The sequence below is a fragment of the Pelmatolapia mariae genome, linkage group LG16_19, assembly GCF_036321145.2.
Source record: "Pelmatolapia mariae isolate MD_Pm_ZW linkage group LG16_19, Pm_UMD_F_2, whole genome shotgun sequence".
NCBI lineage: Eukaryota > Metazoa > Chordata > Actinopteri > Cichliformes > Cichlidae > Pelmatolapia > Pelmatolapia mariae.
Genome location: NC_086241.1, coordinates 47,711,061 through 47,734,856, shown reverse-complemented (window position 1 = coordinate 47,734,856; position 23,796 = coordinate 47,711,061). Strand labels below are relative to the sequence as shown.

The 23,796-nt window shown below is 43.0% G+C and overlaps 3 protein-coding genes across 4 annotated transcripts; 2 read left to right on the top strand and 1 right to left on the bottom strand.

Moving 5' to 3' along the window:
• The first annotated feature begins 154 nt into the window (after window positions 1-154).
• adss1 (adenylosuccinate synthase 1) lies at window positions 155-4,282 on the top strand. Its single transcript, XM_063498628.1, has 13 exons — window positions 155-481; window positions 1,341-1,443; window positions 1,529-1,591; window positions 1,676-1,726; window positions 1,829-1,895; window positions 2,020-2,127; window positions 2,220-2,301; window positions 2,391-2,517; window positions 2,654-2,808; window positions 3,365-3,489; window positions 3,641-3,738; window positions 3,838-3,987; window positions 4,081-4,282. Exons 1-13 carry the CDS (start codon window positions 293-295, stop codon window positions 4,131-4,133), a joined length of 1,371 nt encoding a protein of 456 aa, XP_063354698.1. The 5' UTR covers window positions 155-292; the 3' UTR covers window positions 4,134-4,282.
• A 400-nt stretch (window positions 4,283-4,682) lies between these two features.
• Window positions 4,683-8,541, top strand: siva1 (SIVA1, apoptosis-inducing factor). Its single transcript, XM_063498515.1, has 4 exons — window positions 4,683-4,878; window positions 5,206-5,376; window positions 6,618-6,771; window positions 8,332-8,541. Exons 1-4 carry the CDS (start codon window positions 4,758-4,760, stop codon window positions 8,378-8,380), a joined length of 495 nt encoding a protein of 164 aa, XP_063354585.1. The 5' UTR covers window positions 4,683-4,757; the 3' UTR covers window positions 8,381-8,541.
• Window positions 8,542-11,803: 3,262 nt separating this feature from the next.
• Window positions 11,804-18,714, bottom strand: zbtb42 (zinc finger and BTB domain containing 42). 2 transcript variants are annotated; one of them, XM_063499936.1, is made up of 2 exons: window positions 18,608-18,714; window positions 11,804-17,375 (listed from the first exon to the last, which is right to left on the bottom strand). In XM_063499936.1, the coding sequence occupies exon 2, from the start codon at window positions 17,359-17,361 to the stop codon at window positions 15,769-15,771; it is 1,593 nt and encodes a 530-aa protein (XP_063356006.1). In that variant the 5' UTR covers window positions 17,362-17,375; window positions 18,608-18,714; the 3' UTR covers window positions 11,804-15,768. The 2 variants fall into 2 exon arrangements, with proteins under 2 accessions (XP_063356006.1, XP_063356005.1); XM_063499935.1 differs by lacking the exon at window positions 18,608-18,714 and adding an exon at window positions 17,678-17,760.
• Window positions 18,715-23,796: the final 5,082 nt, after the last annotated feature.

Sequence of the window (23,796 nt, the reverse complement as noted above, 5' to 3'; positions counted from 1 at the left end):
GTCTGTTTTGTTTTTGATCGTCTGAGTCGCATAGATGGCGGTATTGAGGCAATCTGAATCCGTTAGAAAAGCTTCAAAAAGTAATGTTTAAGCAATTCCACCTTCGTGACGGTTGTGTAAAAGCTATTATCTCGGTGCTTCAGCAGCTTTGGAGGTGATTTGTTTGAGCACAGCTACGTACTTCTGTGCGTCTGGCTCTGACATCATCGGATATGCGGTTACACATATGGCAATGCTGCTCTTGGAGACAGTTGGGTCTTCTTGAGGCGGACAGGCTCAAGGCAACACCATCATGTCGCTCAGCTGGTCGGGGAAAGACCAAAAAAACGCAAATCAACCCGCTGCCACCGGGCAGAAGCGACCGCGTAATGACGCGGGGAACAAAGTGACCGTGGTGCTCGGTGCGCAATGGGGAGATGAGGGGAAAGGGAAGGTCGTGGATTTACTGGCCACCGAAGCTGACATTGTCTGCAGATGTCAGGTAAATGTGTGGATTTGATGAGGACTGTTAGTGGTGCTGCTGAGTATTTTTGCATGAATTCGTGATCTCACGATGTATTCTGTGACTTGCTGGCGCCTGGTAATGTGCAACAGGTGCGAAAGCGAAAACACTCGCACCTCCGAGACCCCGGTATACTTAACGCGAGTGTAGCTGTGGATATTTTTCCCCCATTACAATAAAGCGACGTGTTTATATTTGTGAGGAATTTAAAATATGCAATAGGCAGCTGTGACAGCTCAAAACGAATGTCTTAAATACTGTCAGACACCATGAATAAGTGCACTTTTTCAAAACCCTGACTACTCTTTTAATGCTTGTAATCGACCTAACACCTCGGGTAAATTTCCTCTGACTGACTCTTTCTGATTGCATTAAATCATCAATAAAAAACAGGTCCAGACAGGTCAGTCTGTGACCCGGCCTTGCATAAGACACATAACGGTCAAGAGGTCACTTCAGCTCCTGCAGGCACGGAGAAGGCTGTCAACAGCCTGCAGTGTTGTACTACTGACAGGACTAGCACCCTGTGTTCTGAAGGCTTGAGAGCCCAACCCACCGGGCTCCAGGGGTCACATTCTCAGGCTGACATGATACATGAGAAGGCCAGGTCTTATCCAGGGGGGAACAGAGTGGAGGATCCACCAGCAACAGCCAAGTCTGTTAGTTAAAATAGATGCTCGAAAAGCTCAGGAAAGAGGGCGCTTATCACTCATCATAAAAATCAGACGGGGCATGTCAGTGTGGCTAAAAGTGATGAGGTGGCTTTGGGTGTTTGATTGTATGTCCTGCTCATTGCCAGTTACTATAATTATTAATAATAACATTCTTTGATCCATAGGGCGGGAACAATGCAGGACACACAGTGGTAGTGGATGGGAAGGAGTACGACTTCCACCTTCTCCCCAGTGGGATCATTAACCCCAAAAGCATATCTCTTATTGGTAAAGGCTTCAATTTCTATTATTTACAGAGATGCACTATTATTCAAATATTTACCCTCACTTGCTTTTTCCCTTGATCTTCTAGGTAATGGAGTAGTTATACATCTACCTGGTTTGTTTGAAGAAGGGGATAAAAATGACAAGAAAGGTATTTTTAGCAGAAATGAGTGAAACTAGTGTGGACTCAAATTAGCATGTAATCATGTAAATGTGATTTCTATTCTCTGACCAGGTCTGAAAGGCTGGGAGAAGAGACTCATTGTCTCAGACAGAGCTCACCTCGGTACGTCTATGAAGATTCCATGTTTTAATATATAAATATAGCCTGTTTAATTCATCTTTTCAAGGTTGCATCTTATCGATCGTTTTTGCTGTCTCTCCACAGTGTTCGATTTCCACCAGGTTGTTGATGGCTTACAGGAAACTGAAAGACAAGCGCAAGAAGGAAAGAAGTAAGGGTAGTGTTAGTGAGGAGTGCAGGACACCATTTAGAGTCAGCCTGACCCTTTCCCAAAGGACGCAACACGATAATTTATTGAATACAACACTGATCTCACACATTGTTTTACGTAATAGCATTGGAACTACCAAGAAGGGCATTGGACCTGCATACTCCAGCAAAGCATCTCGCACTGGTCTACGCGTATGTGATCTCCTGGGTGACTTCAAGGACTTCTCTACTAGGTAGGAATGGTGTGTAAAACTCAGGCCAAGGAGTCAAACCCATTTGTATACAGTGATATGTCATGGGTAACACCTTTGGTAAATCTTTTTAGATTCAAGAATCTTGTCCAACAGTATCAGTCCATGTATCCATCCTTGACAGTTGACGTTGAGGACCAACTGAAAAAACTAAAGGTAGACACTGATAAGAGTGATGTTATTGAGTGACTGTCTGTTATTGTTTCCAGCACTGAGACATATCTCTGTTTTCTTGCTTCATGGAGGAATTCGCTGAGAGATTGCGGCCGATGGTTAGAGACGGTGTTTATTATATGTACGAAGCTCTTCATGGCCCCCCTAAGAAAATTCTGGTTGAAGGGGCCAATGCTGCTCTGCTTGACATTGACTTTGGTAGGAGCCATAGCAATAGTTTTGCTGTTTTGCTTTCTTTTCTTTTCTTTTTTTTTTTTTTTTACTTTACTTTGGATCTGGGTGATGAAAAGGGAAGAAATCACTGCTACTGTAATATACAAACTTGTCTCACTAGGAACATATCCTTTTGTGACATCATCAAACTGCACCGTGGGAGGAGCGTGCACTGGTCTCGGCATCCCTCCGATGAATATTGGTGACGTGTTTGGCGTCGCGAAGGCCTACACGACCAGAGTCGGCATTGGAGCCTTCCCCACCGAACAGCTCAATGTGAGTGCCTGGTATCGCAGCAGCACTTGGCAAATCTTGTCACGCGTTTGGCTTTTGGCCTTCACGGTCTGTGTATTGTAAAAAGAGACACATGACATGTTATGTAACACGCAGATATTCAGCTTGACATATACAGTTTGTTTGTGATCCCCCAGCTGACACACAGGCAGCAGGGCTGGCAGGCCTGTGTGTGCCTGAGTGTGTGTGTGTGTGTGGGGGGGGGGTATTCTCACTGAGTGCAGCTGTCAAATTTTGTGAGAGACAGCTCTTTACCTCTTTTCCAGATCACATGTTCGCAGGGATAAATTTAGGGTCAGACTCTTAGTTAAGGATATATTTACTGTGTGTGCTGGGGTTAATGTTACCTGTAACGGGAACAGGCCATAGGGACTAAGGTCAAGCTGTTCAAAGGGTATCCTCCAACTCGGGATGTTTTATTGTACTCGGCTGTGTGTACTTCAGGTGTATTTAATATGCATGTATTTTTATTTATTTATTTTTTAGATCTTTAGGATTATAACAGGCAGAGATGTTTATTTCTTGCTTATTTCTTTAGGCAATAGGAGAGCTGCTGCAGACGAGGGGTCACGAAGTGGGTGTGACCACGGGAAGGAAGCGACGTTGCGGCTGGCTGGATCTGGTCATCGTCAGATATGCTCACATGATTAATGGTTTCACTGCGTGAGTGATTAGGACTGGTGCTCATCTGCTGCTTTGTGGTTTTTGTGTTTTATCCCACGAGCATGCCATTTTCCTCCACCGTCACACAGCCTGACACTGATTAACCGCACATGTTAAATGGTTTTCCTGTGACATGCCATCTATTCAACAGCATTGCTTTGACAAAACTTGACATTCTGGATGTGCTGGATGAAATTAAAGTTGGAGTTGCCTACAAACTCAATGGGAAGAGGATTCCCCACTTTCCAGGTTGTGGAAAAGAGTAAACAATTTGCCTCATTTGATGATCTTTGTTTAGGACTGACTGATTAAAGAGTTGGTAATAACTGGTTTCTTTTCAACACAAAGCCAACATGGACGTTTTGCAGAAAGTGGAGGTTGAATATGAGACCTTCCCAGGTTGGAAGACAGACACTTCAGCAGCTAGGAAGTGGAATGACCTCCCAGTCAAGGCACAAAACTACATCCGCTTCATTGAGAACCACATTGGAGTTCCTAGTACGTGTGAGAGAAAATAACACACTCGTGTATGTCAATATGAATTTTCTCACACATAACCAAAACTCTTTGTGCTCTTTTCTCTCTTCTTAGTCAAGTGGGTTGGCGTTGGAAAGTCCAGAGAGTGCATGATCCAGATGTTTTAAATCTTTATCCCACCCCTTCCTTTGATGGAAGCACTGGCAGTGTCAAGTTGAGGCATGTTTCTCCAAGTTACCTTCACTTCATTATATAATAAACAATTATATAAGCTTTGATCCACACTGACTGTGTTTGTTGTGTTGTAGTTAAATATCCCACTGTTTTTGTGAGTCAAAATATTGGATTATACATCTATAGCCATGTCGCAAATTAAAAACGTGGATGTGTTTCCATGATCCAATAAAGAAAATACTTTATGATCATCTGATTTCTGGAGCCCAGTATTACTGTTTGCAAAAATTAATATAATAGTCTATATATTAATCATGTACTGTTAGCTGAGTCCATTGACTGTATTGACTCCATCACAAAGATAAATTAATTTATACATTGATCTTTTCTTTGATTTCTAAAATCCGTAACGCACAACATCGACGACAGTCCATGAAGGCGGCATGAAAAGCATTAGTCACGTGGGAAAGTGGCGCACTTTCCGGAACGGGGCTGAGTGCCCACGTGACGATAAAACGTCCTTGTGATTGGCTCCTATCTGCCTCCGTTTCATTTTTCCCGCAACAAACAAGTGTGGTCCTCCGTGGGAGTACGGTAGAGCACTTTTACCAACCAAAATGACGAAACGAGCTTGTCCTTTTCCGGAAACATTTTCTTCCCAATACAAAATACACATTGGGCAACAGGAGCTGAATAATTACGGCGTGTTTGGGAACAAATACAGGCAAGAAATATACGGTAAGTTCAGCTTTCTGAGTACTGTGTGGCTTCGCTGCACCGTTAGCTAATGCTAGCATCATCGTTGCGCACATACCTGTTAGGTAAGCTTGCGCTGTTAGCTTCAAGTATATCGTCCTTTTATATTAGTTTTAAAATCGCGTAGGTCACTTTGATTGTATTTGAGTGTATAGTTAAACTACACTATCGATCCTACATTGTTCATTAACTTTGCCTGCTGACATTAATGAGACTTTAACAAAACAGACTTTGAATTGCTATGAACATTAGCTTCTTGAGTTCAGCTGGATTATTGATTTAACCTGTAAGGGCCCCATTTTCTCACAGAAAAGACGAAAAACCTACTCTTCAACGGCGCCAAGGCAGTGATGGGCAAAATATGGACCGGAGAGGAGAAGTCCTTAGAGCATGAGCCCCCTGCATGCAGCCATACGCTTCTGAGGGGCCAGACACTGATTGGACATGATGGCAGACTCACAAAAACAAGTGGTGCAAAAGGTGAGCCTGAACAGAGGCAGAGGATGAAGAGTGTGAAGTCTGTAGTTGATGCACCCAGTAAAGGATATGCAAAAATGAAAAGCAGAATTAAGAATTACATTAAATGTGTGAAAAGTAAACTGTTCAGTACTGAACCAACAAGGATAGCAGAAGAACCGGTCAGTTTTTAGTGCAGTGTGGTCTGGCGGTGTGCGACCATCGCCAGAGTGCTTTAGTCCAAAGTCTATGATAAGATGGGAAACAGTTCTTGATGTGATTATTGAGCAAAAGGTAAACAAAATACATGTGAAAACAGTGACATCTAGTGACACACTGATCCTCTTGTAAATGGAACAAAAGTAAAAGTCCATGTATGTGGTCTTTTTGAACCTATATCCTAATGAAAACTGCATGATATCTGTAAAGAAAAGTGTCTACATAGATGATCCAGAATAAAGTTTAGTTAAACTCAGCTGTAATATGTTTTAAGAGTGTGTTTAGTGAAATAAGGTAAGGGGCAGGTGCGTAAAAATAGAAGGTGGATGACTTTAAATCATCCAAAGCAATGGACAGTGCACAAGAAAGGTGAAGAAGAGAGTGAAGGCAGGGTGGACTGTTGGGTTATTTATGACAGAAGGATAACAGCAAGAGTGAAAGGGAAGGTTTACAAGATGGCAGTTAGACCTACTGTGCTGTAAGACAATGGCACTGACACAAAGAGAGTTCCAAGCTGGAGGTGGCACAGTTAAAGACATTAAGATTTTAATTGGAAGTATCCAGGATGTAGAAGAAATGTGTAGGGCATTCTGGAGACACAGTTGGGAGGTGAGATTGAGATGGTTTGGACATGTTCAGAGGAGAAATAGTGGATATATTGGACAAAAGGATGTTGAACAGGCATTTATCAGGCAGAAAAAAAATGGGGAAAACCATAGAAAAAATTCATGTATGTAGTAAAGGAGGACATGCAGAGGGTTGGTGTGACAGAGGGAGATGGGGTGAGATGGAGCCTCACTCCTAAAGGGAGCAGCCAAAAGATCTACCAGGTCGAAGAAGTTTTCCTAGCAGGCTTGAGTCTCTTTAAAAAGTGATATTGAAGTTTCTGAGTTCAAAGAAATGACAGATAGTCGGTTCAGTTCATGCTTTCTACCAGCAGATGTCAGCGTTATTGCATGTTTGGATGCTTACTTTAGTTGCTTTTACCTGCGTGTTTTCCTGAATGCTTTGTTTCACTGTACTGAACGGATGTCTCTGTTATTTAGGTGCACCGGTGCCTGCTACACGTTGCTGTGTCTGTCAGAAGAGCCAGGGGTCCAGAACACGGTGCTCACAGTGTGAGCGCCAGGTGTGTTCCTCCTGTAGCCGGCAGTGCTCCGGGTGCTCCAGCCTCTGTTGCTCCGTTTGCACCATCATAGAGTAAGTTGCATGTCGATTTTCCTTCTCGCTCAGTGTCCCTTAGTGTCAGATGTGTCAGCCATTTTTTAAGTTGAAAACCTTAAAATTAAGTCACTGTTTTTATCTTATGATTCATAGCATGCTTGTTTGCTTTCCAGACAAAAGATACGAGTAATAATGTAACTGCAACTAGTAAAGTCACCAAAACCAAGTGCATCCATGACTGATATCCTCAGCTCGGATGTAATTCGTATAAATGCTCAAGGTGTGTTTTGGAAAAGCACTTGCCGTGACAGTGAAGATGTGCCTTTACATGTGTGGGCTTCAAGCTGTTAATCATCATCTGTTGAAGGCTTTCTTTTGGGTTTACACTGAAGACATGTCATGGTAAATAATTTCAATTCAAATTTCAGTTCAGTTTTATTTGATCACAACAACAGTTTCCTCGAGGTATTGCGTTTTCATAGCACATCTCTAGTCTTGTTGACCACACTAGGAGCTTTGCACTGCATGCCACATTTACCCTTGTAGACACATGTTTGTACAGTACTTTTATTCAAGACATACAGAACGTTCTCGCTCTCACACACCAATAATTCACATCCCACACCAAAGAAACTTCTCAAAGTTCAGTCTCATCGTGATGCGAACATTTCTGCAGCTGGGAATCGATTCACCGACCTTGTGATTATTGAATGACCCGCTCTGCTTTATGAGCCTCAGCCACTGCTCATCAGTCCACACATATTTTACAATGAAATTTGTGAAATTATTTATTTTTTTGACAGAGTTGGATTTAGTAGAAATGAAAACGCACACATCCTACTTACAGTCTTCAGGACCTAAGCTCTCTCGGTTTTAGTTGTTTCTGACTCAGTGAACATTTTAGAGGGAGTGGTGGTTGAGGTGGCGAGACCGGATCAACCATGTAATTAAGGAGTCTAAATATTAATACAAGTGGCATGTTTCAGTCTTTTAATGTTCAATACGTTTACATAACTTTGTAAAATTGTTGTCATTGTCAAGGCTTTTGCAATGTCTCTGCTTTCTTCACACCTTCCTTCTGCCTCGTTCTCACTATAGAACTAGAAAGGCTACATTGGTGAGGAACATGAAAGTTTCTATAAGTTTTGGGGAAAATTTGAGGAAGCTTGTGTTGCTGCACATTATGGAAGCTGATTCAGAGAGAGAGAGCTAAAAATCAATGAGGGCAGTAAAATATTTGAAGGAAGAGATGGATGAAATCCAATATTAATCTTAAGTTGTTTTAAAACATGCAAATGTGTTGTATGAAACTCATGTTGGGGATAATTGTAAGATCTGTGGTTCCCTGGTCATTCTGATCCCATGCAAATTGGGCTTAACAGAATAATTTTATTTTATTTTTTTTTGTGGGAGTGTTGCGTAGTTCACAATGTTTTCAGTACAGTCATTGAAGTTGGGATTTTTTTTCCCTCATTACTATGTTCCATCAGGTTGGATTTCAAGTCATTTACAAGGTGTGCAATGGTGCAGGTAGGGGTCTGTCTATATGAACCCGCTCAACTTCTGTGTAAATTGTACATTTTCTCTGTTCCACAGTTACAGCGGACGATATGATGAAGTACTGTGTTGCAGCTGCTCAACGTAAAGGGAAGACCAAAGGACGAACCAGATGTTTATATATGGAGTTGTCTCTTATGAAATATTACTGAGACTGAATTTTTATACCTGATGTTTTTATGTGATCCAGATGTTTTGTAAATATGTATTTCATTCTGAAATTAACTGAAATAAACTTAAACACTTTTGTATACAGCTCTTTGTATCTTGATCTGTATTTCGATTGTTGTAGTGTGTGATGTGACGAACGCAAACTAGAGTTGCACAGGTGTCTGTGTGTGTTTTGTGGGTACAACCATCAGCAGGTGGCAGCAAACTTCAAGTACTTGGATCGAGTTCTTCTCAGATTAGGCACATCCTCTGTGGACAAACACATTTCTCTCGCTGTGCTAAACAGGCAGAGTTTCAACCTTTTAGTCAAAGTATGTAAGTTTTTGTCTCTGCAATGATAATGAGATTCCGATCCAGCCTTTCTTCTTTTTTTTTTTTTTTCTTCTCTGCTGACCTTGAGAATCTCCTATCAAATGTATTTATTAAAACACAAGACCCAGAGGTTGAACAGAACCAGACCTCTGCAGCAGACAATTTGGCTACAGTCGTCCCTGCTGGACACGACCTTGAGGCGCAGTCATCACTTTCTCTTTGGCTGCTGCGTGTCACTGACGATGACTGGTTTCAGGGTCAGGTATTGTGCGCCGTGAGTAATTGTTCTTGGCGGTCGGCGCGTCTTTACAGAAATCAATCATGTGGTGTGTTTTTACAGATATTAGCTTGGATGAGCGCGCTTCCTGGAGCTTGCGGCGAATGTGCTCTGTGAGCTGTTGAGTCACATCCCGTGCTCAGCGGGCCAGTTGTGGCTCCGGTCTTAGGGGAGCTCTTGCAGTTGGTGTCCGAGGGCACCGCTTGATTTCTGGCTGAGTGAGCAGACAGCTGCTGGCAAGCAAGGCGTCAAGTTGTCTGCACATTTCTTGATAAGGCTTTAAGAATCTCGGAGATGGACATAAAAGACTTGAAAGAGAGCTGCTTTTGCGCTGCACTGAGTTATAGATGAGATTCAGTGCAAAACATCCTTAATTTTAAAGCAGATGGATAGACGGTGGGATGAATTAATTTAATAGGCTGGATAAATGTGTATAATCCCAAAATACAGTACTCATAAAGTTGGAAGATCTCTCCATGGTGTATCTATTCCCGCCTCTCATTAGTTGTTGAGGATGCTGGTGCTTCCCTACCCCAAACACCCTACCCTGCATGTTTAATGCCATAATGGTATGATGACTTAATGTAACTTGAAAACATAAGAGTGCAGCTGTTCAGGTTTTCAGCACAACCCTATCCATGACACCAAAAATGACAACAAGGTCACGACATGCTCTCCTCACACCAAGAATGGTCCACGACTGCGAGGAGGAGAAGAAGCGAGGGGGGGTTACGCACAGTCACCCACAGCGCTCCAGACAGGACCGACTGCGGTCGGCCAGCGGGAGCACGTGGCTTTGTCTTTCACCCATTCTTTTTGGGGGACCAGCTGTGGTCTGAGTGTGCTGAGCGTTGAGCCCAGTGATGCTGCTGCTATAAATATGCGTCAACGAGTGTGAGTAAGTGACAGCTGTACAGTGGACCAAGGACACACTGTCTTGGCACTGTCAGGGCGAGCGAGTCCAAAAAAGGCAAACCCACTGTGAGGGCACTAGTTGATATGTATTTATGCACTTTGCAGCAACTGATGTGTGATGTTTAGGTTGCAGATTATCATTAATGCCTTCGATCCTGCTTTTAAGCGTGGGACCAAACCACGCTTAATCATGTCATGTCAGTTGGGGAGTAAATGAAGATTTCTTTACTGGAAAGTGATTCGATTTTTCTGAAAGTCGAAACAACGTGCTCCTTCAAAATTAAGTGGATGATAACAAGATGCGCGTGTGTTAATATGGAAAGGGAGAGGGTGGGGGGTGTGGAAAAAAAAAGTGTTTGTGTGCGTGCGTGCTGTCTGTACACAAGTGCATGTGTGACTGTGTTTGTGTGCCCTTTTCAAGTGTGACCACCTGTCTTTTGTTAAGAAATAAATAAATAAACACAGGCCACACCAGCTGTCCCTGGCAGTCTGTCCCTTCAGAGGTCAAGGGCTCCCACCGCTGGCCTTGTTGAGGTGGTGGACACTTACAACTTTCCTCTCAACTTCTCTCAAGTACCTCTAAACACCACGCGCACACACAAAAGCACACAAGCAAAGGCTCTTGGAGGCAAATGAGCTAGGCTTTGAGCCTCAGAGAGGAATGTTTTATTACACCATTGAGTTACACTGCACATATCCCAGCTCGTCACCCTGCAGCTAAGCCCTATCACATGGCCCCTGCTTTCCATGTGAAGGTTTTGGTCCATAACACACACACACACATTCAGTCACCAGGCAGTTTTAAGCCCTGGGTCTCGTTTGGCAGATGCGAGATGTTGGTGCCAGTGAGAGCTCCGAGGCCTCGCTGCTGTGGATGTTTGCAGGTTGAGGTGGCCACGGTGTTGCAGAGGGTCCTTATTTACCCTGAGCTGGCTGGGGCTTTTTGGGGGGAGAGGAGGGGTGTTTATGAACGATCTTGGGAGGACGTTGTTTTCTTTATGTCGGAGCTGCCTGGCCAGCGCCGCTGTGTCGTCTGTTTGTGCATAAAGTACGTGCTGGGGAGCTGGGCCAGACAATAGCCTGGCTGAGCTACTACCCACGCACACAATAGAGTGGTGAGATGAGGCCGAGGTTTGGGGCCATGGTTTTGGGGACTGTGGGGGTGGAGGCAGGGGCAGATGGATGCAGCCCTTGTCTATATGGCGTTCCCAGAAAGGGTGAGATGGGATTTGGGGGAGGGTGGTGGGAACCCGAGCACATCCCTATTGGGATCACGTAGCAGAGCAGCTGGATTTCTTTCATGGTGCAGCAGGGAAATAATTAAAAGTTCTCGCCATTGAAAATGTCCAGCGAATTGGCATGAAGTTCCTCGCAGACACACACACACACACATTGGTTAATGTGTTTATATACACATACGTGTGTGTAGTTTGTTGTAGCGGGAACAATCAAGTTGAGTTTAAGTAATAATTACAAGAGAGTCAACTGGGTTTGTTTATGCCAGGTTTATCTCCTTTGGAGAGTACTGGCAACAGGTCAGAAAACAATAGGGGCCCCATCCTGAAATTGCTCTGTCCTTGAGTTCAGTTTATGGTTTCAGAGGGATCGGGCCTGTAAGACCAGCAGTATTATCACATTGTGTTGTCTCTGTACACACTGCAGCGCTGCCCACACACACCGTCTGTCTGATTGTTGCTCCTATGTGTCAGGCGAGGGCTCCTCGATAACGTTCTTGGGTTGTCAGAGTCTACTTTTATGTCCTTAATAAATTGTCAGTAGTAGCTGGAAAGTAGCTAGAAATAACCAAACTCCACACCAAAAAAGAAAGTTGTTCCATTTAATTCTAATCTTAATAAAGACCTAAATCAAGATTGTCACATTTCCACAGCACACACACACAAGCACACTCGGAAAAAAAAAAACCTCAAAAAGAAAATACACGTACAGTTATAGATCAACGTAAATTGCCCCAATATCTAAGCCATGTCAATTCTCCTTAAAGATTGTCCTCTAATCTCTACACCACTAACAGCAATTATTTTACTATAAAATATACCTTTCTTATTAAAAAATTATATTAAATTCTAATGGCACTTCTACAAATTCTATTAAAAAGATTTCCGTTTGACATTTAGAAGTTTTTTTTCCTCCTTTTTTTCTTTTAAACCAAATTAAACCCGAGACAGTCAAAATGTTGCACAAGAAGCATATGCAATAAATATTTCTCATGATTATACACAATTTCACAGTTGTAACCTGCAGAGGACAAAATTCCAGTTGTTTTTAGACTCCAAGGATGATACAGCAACGAGTTAGGCAAACGCCGCCCTCGATTGAGAGTAGCACTGTTTCAAGTCAACAATCCATTAAAAAAAAAAAAAAATCTCAGTGTTTCACATTCAACAGTGACAGTAAAAAAAAAAAAAAAGTGGAACAAGTTGTTAGCTCCCAGTAGTATTGGCTATTGATAAAAGCCAAAAACACAAAAAAAGTCCAGAAACAAAAATTTATTCACACACATTTCAAAAACTTCAGTGTAATCTCTTGCAAAGCAGCTATAAGAAATGCACTTCCACATTTTACTTTAGTCTTAAGTTGACATTTTGATATGATTTAACATAAAACAGCAGGATTCTTTTTTTTTCTTTTTTCTTTTTTCCTTTTTTTTGTAATGTTTCAGCGGGCCACTGTTGCTGTGATACCAACTTTACCGATGCCTCATTTCGCATCAAGGGCGAAAACTGTACAGTATAGAAAACAGGGCTTCTCCAGATGCAACACCTATGCGTGTGTCTACAAGGCACATTTGGTGATCATCCTGGAGCTATAAATAAAGACTTGGAAACAAGAGAAAGAGAATCCTTTACATGATGTTAGTTTTCTACCTCTTTACACATGTACATTAGAGAACAAATTCAACTCGCACCGTGTACAAATGTTCCTTTAACAAACAAAACCAAAACAGACTCACAGAATCTACATCTGCTGTGTGTTCTGATTGAAATATCTGTCATCAGCACTATGACACATCTAACTGAAATAGATCTACTGTTCTGATAAGGTACTAAAGTGATGCAAGCATGACAAACAGGAGTGCGTTCATCCACCTCGCCCCATAGCTGACTTCAGGTCAGGGAGTAGAATTTAAAAGAAAGAAAAGGGGAAAAAAAAAAAAGAAAAAAGAAAAAAAAAAGGGGGCGGTTGCATTTTTTGCTTGCTGAAAACCCAAAGTAAATTATTTTATATGCATATTTTGTTTTTTAAAGGTCGTACTGACTGAAAAAAAACAATATTTTAAATTTGAACATTTTTTTTTTTTAAGTCTAACACCGAGGGGAGGGAGTGGACAATACTCTTGATTGATGCGCAACCAAATGACGCTGATATCTCCTCAATGCAGAGGAACAATGAAGCATTTATCTACTGCATGCCGGGATGACAAAGGGGGGGGGGGGGGTAGGGGTGTTCTTTGATGCCTCCAAACAATACACCTGTTTACAATCTCCTTGGCCTCCCTTTGCTAAATACATTTCTCACATTCCAGTGGCTCCATTCAATACAGAAAGTGCAAAGAGAGACTTGAACCGCTTTTCCTCCCCAAAGCTAGGACAGGGATACACCATGATCCCTTGAGAACTACCTGGGATTTGTTGGGGGTTGGGGGGGGGACAATACCTGTATTGTCATTTCTATAGGTACCCAGTGCTGTATCGGTGTGGCTGTGCTTGTGAACAACTGTTTCTTCTGGTAGAACAGCCATCCTAGCAGTATTTACTGCTCTGATTTGTGGTGAGGCAGGGTCCAATAAAGTCAATGAAGAATATGGAAAAAGAGCCAAACCTCCACCCCCCCGGGGAAAATGTGACGCTCAAGAGTCTCCAGCCTTAAACACGACACCTGACTATCCAAATCTTAAATGGGTTGTAACATGGAAAAAAAAAAAAAAAAAAAATATCATTTGATAAATATAATATATATTTACATTAAATATACAAATTGTAAGAAATAGCAGCCTAGACAATAGTGTTGAAACTATATGCATGCTAAAATCAAGTGCTTCTCTATTTTCCGTTTGACAAATCTTGAATACTCCGTAGAGATTTCTACACCATATATTAAAATACAAATACAGTAACTTCAATTTGCACAGAAAAAAACAAAACAAAAGTGGACAGTCCGCCCCAAAAAAAAACAAAAAACAAAACAGCTAATGAGTACCAAGATCGCTAGGCAAGATGCAATGTCTTTCAAGCTTATAGAAATAAGAGCTACCGCTACAGTAAACCCCTGAACCAAGTCAGACTAATAAATAAATTCCGATCAAGTCTTCTCAGGACAGATTAGACAAAAATCATGAACTTTTAGTGCTACACCCCCTGGTAATAAATCCAAACAGCATCTAAATGAACAGACAGAAGAAATCCAAGAGCAGCATCGATAAAGGCTCCAACGTCCTCAGTAGCAACTTAAAACACATCCAGTAAATTTGTGTGAAAAGGTTATGAAAAAGAAAGAAAGAAAAAGAAAAGGTCAGTAGATTAAGCTGAATGGCACAGCTTTGATGGTAACAATAGAGAAGATACTGGACATCCACCTGTCTCCTTCCATCCCCCATCTGCCTGCTAAAGAGCCTATCCTGAACACTGTCAACATACCCTTTAAACTAAGAAATGAAGTTATTTACTCACAACTGTGTGTTTTGTGTTTTTGACAAAAAGGTTGACATGAGTTTGGTTTATTACATTCTAATTTTATTAAGGGCACTCACGGATTAACTGGCTTCCACAGTAGAGGATTACCTTTGTTACTACCTGGTATGTGGAGTGTAATCCAGATTTTTTTTTTTTTTTTTTTAAGAGGCCTAACAGCTGAACTGAATTTAACCAAAAGGCATCACATTATCATCTCATTGTAAGTACACTAAGTGAAGTTTTAAGCGTTACAGTAGGCACCAGTGTTACAGGGGTTACCTTTAAAATACTCTTAACCTCTTTTTAAGTGGGTATTCTACGCTCGCTCACGTGAACAACTAAAGAGGTGGTGTTGGTGCGATGGTATGCTTGCTTCTTCTCACAAAAACAACAGAAACTTCATTTCAATGAAACCAAACATTTTACCTCCACAAAAAGAAAGAAAGAAAGAAAAAAAAAAAAAAGAATACTTCCAGTAGTCAGACTTCATTACTTTTGCTGCCTTGTGATAAGTTTACTTGTTAAGGACTAAACAAATCCCCCCAAATAAATAATTAGAATAATTATAATAATGTAGGTGTTAAAAATAATCATATATTGCTACTCGCGGACGGTTCTGATCTCCCATGTGCACAAATAAACTCTGACGATTGTATTAACGTATGTTAGCTTTAGCTATCATCCAGTTGCCCACAGAGTGTGAACGCAAGATGCTTTTTTTCCTCATCTCTCGGCAAATACACACCTCAAATAATCTCAGACTGACACAAAAGACAGGAAAACAAGTGCATCATCTGATTTGTTCGCCTTCATCGACACTGATCTGATGTTTTTCAACAGCATCCGTGTCAAGCTTATCAGCCTGTGCCACTCTGACTAACCGTCTTTTACCATCATGTACAGCTATGACGACACAGTCCAGCACAGGAAACAGCTTAAACGTTGCTACATGTTTAACTTGAGAAATGCCACGTGGGGGTAGAATCCAAAAGATATGTCTCAGACAAACTGCCAGCATGTTTATATAGTTATGGGAAAATTGATCAGTAGTAGTATTCAGTGTATGAAAGAGACATTCTGTCTTGTGTCGTGGCACCGGTGAGAGGCGTTTTATCCGATGGCGAGAGTCTTGACAAGGCCACAGTGAAACTTCCTGATGTGGCGGTAGAGGTCCCCAGACTGGGTGAAGCGCCGCTCGCACCACTTGCAGGCGTGAGGCTTCTCTCGTGTGTGAACTACAGCGTGCCGACTTAAGTTGTGGGAGTACTGGAAGCTCTTGCCGCACTGGCCGCAGGTATATGGCTTCTCACCAGAGTGTGTGCGCTCGTGACGCTTAAGGGTGTACATGCAAGAGAAGGTCTTGTTGCACTGCATGCAGGTGGGGACCGAGCCGTCGGGGGACAGCTTGGAACGGGCACCGTCCTTTTCGCGGAAGTGTGAGCTGAGGTGCAGTTGCAGCACGTGGGGGCTGGGGAAGACTTTGCTGCAGAGGGGACACATGCACACCTGTTGCCCCGGGGGCAGCAGTACTCCACTGGAGGTGGAAATGTCTGAAGAGGCCAAGTCGTCTTCCTCCTCCTCCTCACTGTCCCCCAGCAGTCTACCCCTCCCATCCACCTCCCTGCCTGGGGCGCTCTCCCTCCCTCTGCAGGCCTCCCCCTCCTCGTCCATCAGGTCCTCCTCCTGGGAGAGCAGGGCGGCTGTGGAACCGTTGTTGCCTGGGAAGAGGGCAGCGAACCCTGTCACCACTGAGCTCCTGGCACTATTCCCAAAGCGCTGGCTCTCAGGGCTCATCGGCTCACTGTCCTCCTGCTCTGACAGCAAGTCGTGTTCGTCTTTAACAAGTGGCTCAGTGCCCTGCTGCTGGCTGTCGAGGGCCAGCTGTCCCGAGACGTAGGAGGGGTGTAAGGGATCTCTGCTAGACAGAGGCTTGAAAGACAAATCCAGTGCACAGTCCATGTCATCTGAAGCCCGGGACCTCTGGGAGAGCAATACGGTGGAACTACTGACATCAGCTTTTGTTTTTCCAGCTGTTTGGACGCAGGGCTCGGCCTCTGCTGACACATAATTGACACCTACAAGGTCCGGGGACCTGCCAGAGTGACCGTTTGCCTTCTGCCTGCTCTGCGTAGACCTATCACAATCTGTGACAGCCAGCCTGACTTCAGTGTTGTCCATGTCAAACTCTTCCGCCGGGGGGGCCCTGTGAAGCCCCTGAGACGGTGTCTGGGGCTGTCGCTGAATGAGCTGCTTACTGTGCAGCTCACCATCTGAGGAATTTTCCCTGTCCAGACAGCTGAGTCCCAAACCCTCTCCCATCTTTTCATCCAGGGAGGAAAGTTCCTTGTCTTTAAGCTTGCCTTTGCACACTTTGACTATATCGTACATGTGGAGGTAACTGGCTGCTGCCAGGACATCCTCCACAGGCAGAGTGCTGAATTCCAACTTCCCCTCATACATAAATTCAAGGAGCAGACTGAAAGCCGGGGCTGTCACAATGTCACTGTTGAGATGCACAACGTCCCTTTTGTCTAGCTGGTCCCTGTAGAAGAGATGGAAGTACATGCTGCAGGAGGCCAGCACGGCTCTGTGCGCTTTGAATCGAGCCTCCCCAACAAGAACAGTGCAGTCACAGAGGAAACCTTGGTGACGCTGCTGACTCAGACACTGCAGCAACTGGCGGCTATGGTCTGGGAACTCCATTCTTCCTTCATAACCTGATGAAAAACAGGAAAAACAGGATACGGGATAAACGAAATGAGGGCACAGTTGAGCTGCCGTTTCTTTTTTTCTAAGGACACATAAAGCGAGCAAAACCATACATAAGGAAATAACTTTAGCCAAATTGCGCAAAAGTGTCAGCAAACACACGATAAAGTGCTTTCAAATGCAAATTTACAAGGTTTTTCAGGACTTAATCGGGAAAGATTAAACATCTAGCTAATGATCAGCATCAGTAACTTTATCCAACATTCTTTCCAGTGGTGCAGGACACACTGCGCTGCGCTCGCCCACCCACCCATGTATCACGGTGTAAACGGATCCACTCTCCAAATTATCCAAAGTATTCCGGTCTCTAGTAGTGTAGTCCGACAGCCTAGCCCTCGCGCTTCCGAAAAAAAATTAGCCAAAGTGCACACACACACACACACACAAACAGCGGTGTTTACAGGACAAGCAAAGCGGGACTGGGAGCGACAGCACTCGACCATCGGGGGAAGGAGGCAACGTGAACAAAATAAGACCGGTGCAGAGTGAGTAAACTGGTGCTCTGTTTGCTAATTACACTGCAAGCTGTGGAGTCAGCTGCTCTGACATCACCGCAATGGAAACGCTACCTCCAGCTGTGCTCCCCTTTATGCCATATGTTAACTCCGGCTACACAGTCCAAAAAGAAGATAAAAAATACACACCTAAGGAGGGGGAGGGGGGGGGGGGGAAAGCAGATTTACTGTTGTCACGAGATTCCACGGCATTTACAACTTTTTTAAAACTAAGTAATTTATCACGCATCCGTGGGTTACAGTAAAAAGGCTTTGTTGCCTCTTTTTTTTTGGCTCCCTGAAAAGACTCGCGCGCACACAACCGTGTTTAAATGGGTCAGTTCAGAGAAGAAAGAGGGATACGGCAAGTTAAAGTAAGTTAAAGTTAAGCTGCATAGGGTCTCGCGTAGAAGAAGTCTTATAATTTTGTACGTAATTAAGATTTTTTTTTCTAAGATGAAGAAAAGTGTTTGCAGGAGGCAGGGAAAAAGGGGCCAAGGGCGCAGTGAAGCGAGCTTCACGTCCGCGTTGGGAAACGCATTGCTGGGAGCCTTTTAAACAGCAGAGGAACTCACACAGTAAAAAGCCAACTGCGCTGAACGAAGCGGCGCGGGGACACTCTTTTAACTTTCGCTTTCCTCGTTTCAAAGCTCACACACACAGAAAAAAAATCCCGCCGTACTCACACGTATTTCTGCCCGCTTCGTCGTCTTTTTGTCCCTATAAGCCCCGGTGTCCTTTCATGATGTGCGGCCAGATGTTCGCTTCTCCTTGTCGTTTCTTGAGCTCCAGTCCCGACCCTGGGAAGGCAGGCTGCACTCAGCGCTGCTGTGTGTCAAGCAGGTTGATAATGGCACAAATCTCGCGATATCGCGCCGCCACAATAAGTTCTGTACTACTCCGCGAATTCACACAGCGGCAGCAAGTAGCAGAATACTTGGGAGGAGGGTGGGGGCATCAATTGGCCGTCTTATTAAAACACCTGTCCTATTAAGAGGGAGGGGGCACTGTGATGTGTCGCCTTTTGTGTGGCAGCATGATGGAAGTGGGCAAATGGAGGAATTGCACACGACACAGTTGACTTTTTTTTTTACACTAAAACTGGTTTGTTTGTTAAGTAAAGCTACAAGTAAGCAGTTTAATAGGAGAAAAACTCCTTTTTTAAGAGTATTCGAGCCTGTTTAAAGTTAAGCTCCAGATTTAAAATTTGATTAATTAACTTGCAAACCTCAAGCACACATAAAAATGTTGCTTGTGGCTTTTAGAGCTGTTGTGAATAAAAGAAATACTTCTTTCTCCAAAAGAATTGGTATCTGTAAAAGTATCTATAAAGTGATCAAAGAAATGTATTGTAACACAGAAGGTCAGTTGTATTTCCGGGGGAGCGGGAAACTTATAAGGGCTTTGTATCCTCAAAGCTTGCCTTGAGTTTTGGAATTTCCAGGCACCAAACCAACACCCAGGGGATTTATTTTTCCCAAGACAAACAGCAATGTATATACATGTGTGTGTGTACATGTGTGTGTAGGTGTGTGTGTGTTTGGTTAAACTGTACCAAGTCCCAAAATTTGTCATCCACCTCAGATCCTTTTAATCATTAGAGATGGTGGCACGGTGAAGGGACAACTCACTGCTGCAGCTGCTCATCATGTGCCCCCCCCCCCCAAAAAAAAATTCTGTCCCTCTCTGTGCTCCCCCAACTGCTTCAGTCACCTTTGCCCTGTGTTCCAGCTGTCGTGCGTTTTGAAAGGGCCATTTGCAGCTCCTCACAGCGCTTCTGACACAGAGGGGAATGAGCAATGTGACGGGAGGTGGCAGCCACTGGTCGGAAGGGGCCACTCGCTAGATTCTTATCCACTTACTGCTTTATTCCATTTTTAGTTTAGCTGTTACTGGTACAACAGGAGGATATCTGCACCGAGGTCATCTCCAGATAATTGTAAGGGAAACATTGTCACGCTCTCTAAAAAAGATGCCAAGAGAATGGATGATTTCTCGTTTATAGCTGAACACCTGACAAACTAAATGTTTAGTCAGATGTGTGGCACATACAAAAAACAATTCACCATTCAAGCACTGATGCCCACACAAACACTCCATCCAAGCAGGAGCAGTGATGTGGATAAGAATAGGAGCAGTGGCCCTGTGTTTCCCTGGCCCTGGCAAACGTAGGCGCCCAGTAGAGGAGGGGTGTGTGTGTGTTCACAGGGCAAGACAAAGCAGTGGTTGTGCCTGGGGACTGTGGCCTCAGCAGAGAGAGGCTCGGTACGGTGAAGGTTCTCACACACAGAAAAAAAAAGATAGGGAAAGAGAGACAGAGAGAATGAGAGAATGAGAGCGGGGGAGTCGGGAGAGAGAGAGAGAGAGAACACTTCCTGGAGGTTCATTCTTCTTCTCTGCAATCATCAATGGCATTCTCTCCCTGACCCACTCCTCTCTCAGACAAACAAAAGACCCCGCATTCCAGTGTAGCCTGACCGGCCAACCAGCCAGCCATCCAGCCACAGTTGAACCACATCACTCTCCCTGCTGGACCAGAGTCTGATCATAGTTGTGGGTTTAAGCTGTGCTGGTGGTGTCTGTTTGACGGTGTTTGTAATGTATCTCCATAAGGGCACTAAAGTTTATGTTCTTTTGAAATGGTTTTAATATTGGGGAGAGTGATGTTTTTTCACTCTCACTGGCCATGCAGATTTAATCAAATTACCTTTTTTTTTTTATTAAACAGGTGCATCTTTTATGTAACTGACAGAGAATTCAAAACAAAGCTTTGCAAAACCTTTTAACCCGGATTTTAATTAATAATAGCACAACAACAACAATACAAAAAGCTGAGATGTTATTGTTTTCCTTTGTTTATTTGAAAAATATATGCTTATGTCTTTAAAAAAAAAAGTGGGATAGGAGGATGTTTGCCACTGTGGTGTCGTGAAACCAGAGAGACCAATTACTGCAGTTTTGTAAGCCAAATGTATTTCCGTGCTTGTTTGATATAAGATTTCAGCTCTTTAGCCATTCGGAGCCTTCTGCTTTGTCATTTTAGTTCCGTAATTTTCCACATTTCCAGTTTCAGAGTTAAGTCGGATCGGTTTAACACCTGGATTCTTTTACTGTAGAGCCCCGCTGTTATAATATGTCCAGTAAATGGTCTAGTGTCATCCTCCTGAAAAATACACAAATGGTAGCACATGTTCTAAAACCCTGCATATATATTCATTCAGAATTAATGGTGATTTTAAAGATGTGAAAGTTACCCGTACCCTCTGCACCCTGTGCACAAATTCACTTCCTCAGTATCACAGATGCTGGCTACTGAACTGTTTGCAGATCATCTGGATGGACTCTCTCTCAGCTGGGAGGACACGTCTTCCGTTATTTTTGAAAGGAATTAAAACTTTTTAACCACAGCACAGTAGTTTTGTTTTTTACTTCAACTCAGTCCATAATAAAGGGCTTCAGACCCAGAGAAGGCAGTAGAATTTTCCATCTTGTTCATAAGTGTTTTTTTTCCTTTGCCTTTCAGAGTTTAACTTGGATTTTTGAATAAAACAATAAATGATTGTCTGTTCGCTTAAAATAGTTTTCAAAAGTGTTCCTTTTGAATTTTTACTTCAGATTTTCACTTCAGAATTGTGTTTGTTTCCAATGCAGTGAGCGTTAGTCTTTGGCCTAGTCCTTTGCATACAAAGAGTTCCCTGCGATGTCTACCTCTTTTAATAATATTGCATACCAAAGAAAATTCTCAAGTTCATGAGTTGCAAAATTTAATTCAATTCAGTTTTATTTATATAGCACCAAATCACAACAACAGTTGCCTCAATGCACTTTATATTGTAAGGTAAACCTCCTACAATAATAGAGAAAAAACCCATCAACAATCAGACAACCCTCTTGGCGACAGTGGGAAGGAAAAACTCCCTTTTAACAGGAAGAGACATCTAGCAGAAACAGTCAAGGTGGCAATCCTTAAACTTTTCAATTATTTTCCCATGCAGTCCTTCATGGATGTTTCACTCTCTAAGAGGCTAATTTTACAGCAATATTTTATATTATTTACCTGTTGCCAGTCAACCTAACTGTAGCTGTAAGATGAGCCACCAGATGTTTTAGGGTTTTTCTTATGTTGTCCTTAACTTTTTTGGAAATAGCATGCTGGAATCACATTAAAAACAGTTGCCAGCTTTTACAAGCAAGGCTTTAATGACTGGTAATCAGATGTGTATATCTTCTAGGAGTGATTTATCACAACAGCTGCACTGGTTAAATAAAATAAGTGCCCCTATATCACTCACATACTTTTAGTATCTCTTATACCTATCTGTACTGATGCTGCTGTTTTACACGCAATTTATACAACAATAGTTGTGTGATTTTTTTTGCTTTGTTTTTTTTAATATTACATTCATCTAATAGTGTAACAGTTTAAGCAAAATTGCCTTGTAGTTGACTGGAGATGCCGTTTTGGTCAGCTTCCCCACCGCCCCACATATCCATTCACACAATCACCTCCTCCCTATTATGGCCCTTCTGCCCTTCTGTGTCTAATTGTTGTTACCGTGTGTTATCTATTCTCCTTTAACGGGCCATTAAGTTCTGTTCTGTACTGTTTGTTGTACTCTAGACAGATACTGCAAGTAGACAGGGATCAGAGATCGGATGAGGCTTTGATGGGAGAGACGCTATTAACTCACTTTGACTTTTTAATCTTGTTACTGTTACATTTGATCCTGCAAAACAACAGAGCGGGCATTCCCATCAACAGGCCAGAGACAGCGGGTGGAGGAGGAGGAGGAGGAGGAGGAGAGCACCAATGAATAGCAACTGGAGAAAATATGGGATACCCTAAGTCAGCTTTGCCTGTATGACAGGAACAGCTTGGCGAGGCTGACGCATGGTAGCAGTGAGAAACACATTACAGCGTGAGTGACAAAGAGGGGAAATGACAGCAGAGGAGGCTGAGAGACAGAGGGCACAAGCCAATGAATTTTTCATCACAGAGGAAACATTGGCAGCTTTCCCCTGCTATCCTTTTCTTTTAATATTATTAAGTCATTATTGCGGGAATTGTCACATGCACTGTCTTGCTTTTATAAGTGATACATATATTTTACTGCACTTCTAATGCTGATTCAACTTTGAGGCAGTCAACTACACCATGCTTGGGGATAGAAAAATAATGAAGGGGTAAGACTAAATGTACGTGAAGAGGGTCGGGAGTATCACGGCGTAAAGCAAGATAATGGAAATGTTAAAATGGGAGGTCTCTAAAATTTTTTAGACTTCTAGTTAGAAACATTTTGATCAAGTATACCCAGTCATCTGAGGGCGTCATTTGATACATAGGCTCCCTGACTTCTTTTAAGCAGACTGAGCTGGCCTGTCTGTACCTGTCCAAAACTGGTTTAACTCCTACCTCTCCAGTGGAGTTCTCTGTAGCTGTAGATGACGGTTTATCTACCACAACAGGTAAAAGTGTGGCATGTAATCATGAACAATCCTCAAGATTTTTACCTTCTCGTTCAGCTGTTTCATCTGGCATATGCAGTTAATTTAAGAGAGTATCTGCATGAATACAAAAAGATCAGTGGCAAGGGCTAAATCAGACTAAATACACTTCTGCAAACACATTCTTGTGTTCAGCACATCTGCTTTACCCATATTGAAGTATTTTGTTTTAAGTGTGTCAGACTGAGAAATTCTCACACTTCATGTTTAGTTGGCATTTCCTGGAAATGTCAGAGGCCCTTCCACAGCAACTTGAAGAGAAAGTGTGTACCAGTGCTTTTTGGTACTGGCAGACATGACTGGAACCAGGTGATCGAACGTGTAAAAGTCCACCACCGAGCCTGATGCTTTAGCGCTGACGTGCAACAGA

What these genes read in the sequence shown, in the direction of transcription:
- adss1 (XM_063498628.1), top strand. Translation starts at nt 293, where the DNA reads ATGTCGCTCAGCTGGTCGGGGAAAGACCAAAAAAACGCAAATCAACCC. An exon ending in ACATTGTCTGCAGATGTCAG is followed by an intron (nt 482 to 1,340) that starts GTAAATGTGTGG and finishes TTTGATCCATAG; the next exon opens with GGCGGGAACAATGCAGGACA. An exon ending in TCCCCACCGAACAGCTCAAT is followed by an intron (nt 2,809 to 3,364) that starts GTGAGTGCCTGG and finishes TTATTTCTTTAG; the next exon opens with GCAATAGGAGAGCTGCTGCA.
- siva1 (XM_063498515.1), top strand. Translation starts at nt 4,758, where the DNA reads ATGACGAAACGAGCTTGTCCTTTTCCGGAAACATTTTCTTCCCAATAC. An exon ending in AAAAACAAGTGGTGCAAAAG is followed by an intron (nt 5,377 to 6,617) that starts GTGAGCCTGAAC and finishes TCTGTTATTTAG; the next exon opens with GTGCACCGGTGCCTGCTACA. An exon ending in TCCGTTTGCACCATCATAGA is followed by an intron (nt 6,772 to 8,331) that starts GTAAGTTGCATG and finishes TCTGTTCCACAG; the next exon opens with TTACAGCGGACGATATGATG.